The sequence below is a fragment of the Myotis brandtii genome, unplaced genomic scaffold, assembly GCF_000412655.1.
Source record: "Myotis brandtii unplaced genomic scaffold, ASM41265v1 scaffold680, whole genome shotgun sequence".
Taxonomy (NCBI): Eukaryota; Metazoa; Chordata; class Mammalia; order Chiroptera; family Vespertilionidae; genus Myotis; species Myotis brandtii.
In genome coordinates this window covers 87,287-91,906 of record NW_005370658.1, presented here as the reverse complement: position 1 = coordinate 91,906, position 4,620 = coordinate 87,287, and the positions used below count along the sequence as shown (strand labels likewise).

At 50.9% G+C, this 4,620-nt stretch overlaps 1 protein-coding gene across 1 annotated transcript in view; it reads left to right on the top strand.

Moving 5' to 3' along the window:
- The window catches only part of MAN2B1 (mannosidase, alpha, class 2B, member 1), a gene marked incomplete at its 5' end in the record, with an annotated part of 14,561 nt that overhangs the window by 2,424 nt on the left and 7,517 nt on the right, over positions 1-4,620 (top strand). Inside the window, 7 exons of the mRNA XM_005881602.2 lie at positions 167-299; positions 521-666; positions 1,080-1,196; positions 3,655-3,740; positions 3,824-3,944; positions 4,024-4,102; positions 4,300-4,409. Of these exons, the coding sequence (XP_005881664.1) occupies positions 167-299; positions 521-666; positions 1,080-1,196; positions 3,655-3,740; positions 3,824-3,944; positions 4,024-4,102; positions 4,300-4,409 (792 nt within the window). The remainder of the gene's footprint in view (positions 1-166; positions 300-520; positions 667-1,079; positions 1,197-3,654; positions 3,741-3,823; positions 3,945-4,023; positions 4,103-4,299; positions 4,410-4,620) is intronic.

Genomic DNA, 4,620 nt, shown 5'->3' with positions numbered 1-4,620 from the left:
TAGATGTTAGAGAGAGGAAGGGAGAGGGAGAGAGGGATAGACCTGCTTTTTTCTGTGCTCTGACCCACCCCTTTCATGCGGAGGGGGGCTGGAGGGTGGTGGTGAGAAGGCCTCGCACTTAGTCACCCTGCCCTCCATTCCTGTCCTCATCCCCCACCACTCCCAGATGGGCTTTGACGGCTTCTTCTTCGGGCGCCTGGATTACCAAGATAAATCGGTGCGGAAGATGAAGCTTGAGATGGAGCAGGTCTGGCGGGGCAGTGCCAGCCTGAAGCCCCCCACCGCTGACCTCTTCACCAGTAAGGGGGTGGATAGGTGGGGGCAGGGTCGCCTCCAAAGGCATGGCTTTACACTCTGCTGACATCATCTTGAAGTTTTTAATAATTTACCACCAAGAGCTCAGCACTTTGCGCTGGGCCCCTGCAAATTCTGAAGTCCGACTTGGGTGGGGCATTGCAGGCTGTGACTCCAGGGCAGGTCCAGGGCGCTGGGCTACCCCCTGAGTCTAGTGTGGCCACAGGTGTGCTCCCCAACAATTACAACCCACCGGAGAACCTGTGCTGGGACGTCGTGTGTGCTGACAAACCCATCGTGGATGACCGCCGCAGCCCTGAGTACAACGCCGAAGAACTGGTCGATTACTTCCTAAAGTTAGCCAAAGACCAGGTAACCCCAGTGCCCAGAACCCGGAAAACAGGGGTACATACTGCATCAGGTCCTTCTCACAGCCCAGGGATTGATTCCCTAATACCTCCTCCTACCCTCAGAGGAAGGTGATAGTCTCTTCACCTCACCATGTCCTCCTTCTAGATTTGCTCCTGATTAGAAGCCTGTGGAGCCCTTCCCCTCCCCACACACTCACCATGCTCATGAAACAGCATGGCAGGCCCAAGAGAATTAACTCAACAACTTGTGGCTATTTTTATTCATGTCCCTATGTTCCCGTGTGACATACTTCTGCACACCCCTCTCCCCATGCTACTGTGCATTCACAATTGACCACATATATACCAAGACACAGCTGTGCACAGGGGTGGCCAGGACACTCTGGCCTGAGGACACCCCCACTCTGTCTGCAGGGCCAGTTCTACCGCACCAACCACACTGTGATGACCATGGGTTCGGACTTCCAATATGAGAATGCCAACATGTGGTTCAAGAACCTTGACAAGCTCATCCAGCTGGTCAATGCCCAGGTGAGTGTGTCTACCCTGTGTGCACATGCGTGCTTAGATCCCCGGGCCTTGGGTCAAGAGGAGTAGCTATGGGTGCTCTCTTAGTTTTCTTTTGCTCCTATAACGAGCTAATCACCAGGAATGTAGCAGCTTCAAACAACAGAAATATATTATCTTAGAGTTCTGCAGTCAGAAGTTCAACATTGGTCTCATGGGGCTAAAATCAACATGTCAGCAGGGCTGAGTTCCTTCTGGAAGCTCTAGGGGAAAGTTTCCTTGCCTTGTTCATCTTCTGGAGGCCGCCCACGTTCCTTGGCTCATGGCACCCTCCCTCCATCTTAAGTCTGACCCTGCTTCCACTGCCACATCTCTTTCTCTTACTCTTACTTCTTTCACTTCCCTCTTCCACTTTTAAAGACCCTTGTGATTACATTGGTGTCACCCAGATAATCTAGGATAATATCTGTTTTTTGTTTTTTTTTAAATATATTTTTATTGATTTCAGAGAGGAAGGGAGAGGGAGAGAAAGATAGAGACATCAATGAAGAGAATCATTGATTGGCTGCCTCCTGCCTCCCCTCCCCCGCCCCCCGGGGATCGAGCCCGCAACCAGGGCATGTACCCTTGACCGGAATCGAACCTGGGACCCTTCAGTCCACAGGCCAACGCTCTATCCACTGAGCCAAACCAACTAGGACAGGATAATATCTGTTTTAAGTTCATCTGATTAGCAATTTAATTCCACCTGCAAACTTAATTCCTGTTTGCCATGTCACAGGTATTAGGACATGGACGTTTTTGGGTGGCCATTATTCAGATGTATTGGTGTGGCTCTTGTAATTGGCCTGTGGCTTGTGGCTGTGTGGGCAGGCAGTCACTCTCCCATCAGCACAGAACCTGTCTCCCCTCTTCCATCTAAGATGTCCCTTCCCATCACTTCCATCCTCAGAGTTGTCTATCAGCACAATCTCCATGTCCTCAACGTCTGCTTGCTCCCTGCACTGCTGTTTCACCAAAACAGCTCTCAGGAACATCACCAAGGATCTTCCAAAAGACATTTCTCAGTCTTCCCCATGTCCCTGAGGAGCCTTGAAAAACCTGATCACTTCCTTCTGCAAATACCATGCTCCTGGGCTGTCAGGACATCACACTTCCTTGTTTTTTCTCCTGCCACTGACGGCTTCTTTGACCACTCCATTCTGCTGGAAGTGGGAATCTCTCAGTTCTAATCCTGGCTCTGCCACTTGCTGGCTCTGTGACCTTCAGAAATGTTTAGCACTCAGTACCTCCCCGTATTCTTATCTAGAAAAAGGGCATAATAGTGGTTCTCACCTGTTAAGGCTGTGGATGAGAGTTTAATGAGTTCATTTACACAGATCAGTTAGAACAGTGCTGGGTAAATAATAAATATTATGTTTTTAATTTATTATTATTATTTGAGGTTGAAAACATTCTGCTTCTCCTTTATGATACCAGTGTCTCTTACTCCAGGAAGCCTTCACCAACCCCAGGCAGAGCTCTTGCTCTTCCTCTGTACTCACACCAGTCTTCACAAATACCTGTCACATCCAGGCCGATTGTAACCAACTGACTGTCTGTCCAGTCTCTCTCCTGCACTTGGCTGTGAATCCCATGAGAGCGGGGCTGGCCTGTGGTTCTAGTTCGCGTCAGCCATCCCGAGCATGTTGAAGAATTGAGTGATTGCTGAGTGAATACAGTGTGTATGTGGGTCTGTGTATGTAACGGTGTATATGACTATGCTGAAGACGTGTAGATGTGTGTCCGCACATAAAGGCCTGTGGTCTCATGCACTTCCCTTCAAGTGAGTGAATGAGCATCTACTTGTACCAGGTACTGATACAAACATCCTTTCCTCATGGAAGATGTCACCTTCTTTTTATAAAAAAAAAACACGTTTTTATTGATTCATTTGAGAGAAAGAGAGAGAGAGAGAGAGAAACATTGATTTGTTGTTCCACTTATTGATGCATTCATTGGTTGATTCCTGTATGTGCCCTGACCTGGAATCAAACCCACAACCTTGGCATATTGGGACGACACATTAACCAACTGAGCCTGTTCCTCTACCTCCCTCAGTTGAAAGTGAGCCTCTATTCATTATGACAATTGTGTCATTTAGCAATAACCTGACAGTGCTGAGAAATGATTATTCGTGCCCTATATGTCAGACTTAATTTTCCCATGAAAGTTTTTAATAATACAATTGAAATTATTTAAAAAGCTTAGTAATATTTCAGATTTATTCTTGCATCACTGAAATTCTTTCCAGGCTGGTAATATTTAGGTTTGGCCAAAATACATTTTCACACTTGGTTATTGGTTTGCATTCAAAATGTGTACTAAGAGAATCTGAACCCACTGGATGCATAAATGTGTGTATGTGTTGCCCACCTGTGGGCCCACCCCCTCAGGAAGTTGCAGACTCCAGAGGGCTCACACATGCAACACCTTCCCCCAGCAGCAGGCCAATGGGAGCCGTGTCAATGTTCTCTACTCCACTCCGGCCTGTTACCTCTGGGAGCTGAACAAGGCCAACCTCACCTGGTATTTGGGGGACCTGGGGAGCTTGAGGGGGGTGTGCGTGCCCTGTGGGTAGTGACTCTCCCGCAATTCCTCTGCCGCTGCAGGTCGGTGAAACAGGATGACTTCTTCCCCTATGCCGATGGCCCCCACATGTTCTGGACTGGCTACTTCACCAGCCGGCCGGCCCTCAAACGCTACGAGCGCCTCAGCTATAACTTCCTGCAGGTGGGTGGGTGCTAGACTCAAGGGGGCAGCCCAGGGGTCCCTGCCGACCCTGTGCCTCAACATACTCCCTGCCTCCTAGGTGTGCAACCAGCTGGAGGCATTGGCAGGTCCAGCGGCCAACATGGGACCCTATGGCTCTGGAGACAGTGCACCCCTCAGTAGGTGTATGGTTGGTGAGGGGGTGGGGCAGGGCCCAAGCTGGACACCAGACCATGGCCTCATCCTGGAGTCCTTTCTGAAAGCCCCTAAGAGCCCTGGCGCCCTGCACGTGACCATTCGCATCTCTCTGCGATCAGGGCTCAGAGTCCTGCACCGACCCCACCCAGCTCACCACTCGCTCACCATCTGCCTGCAGATGAGGCAATGGCTGTGCTCCAGCACCACGATGCCGTCAGTGGGACCTCCAAGCAGCATGTGGCCAATGACTACGCTCGCCAGCTGGCCGCAGGCTGGGAGCCCTGTGAGGTGCGTGGGTGGGGTCTAGGGCATAAGGGCGGAGGCAGGAAGGGCGTGGTCAAAGCAGGGGGTGGAGTCTAGAAGGGCTTGTGGGGCGGGGCTTGCGGCAGGAGGGGCATAGATAAGAACGGGAGCAGGACCAGGCAGCAGGGCTGAGCCTATAAGAGCCAGTGGGGCGGGGCCTGGGATGAGGGGTCTTGAATGGGGCGAGTGGAAGGGC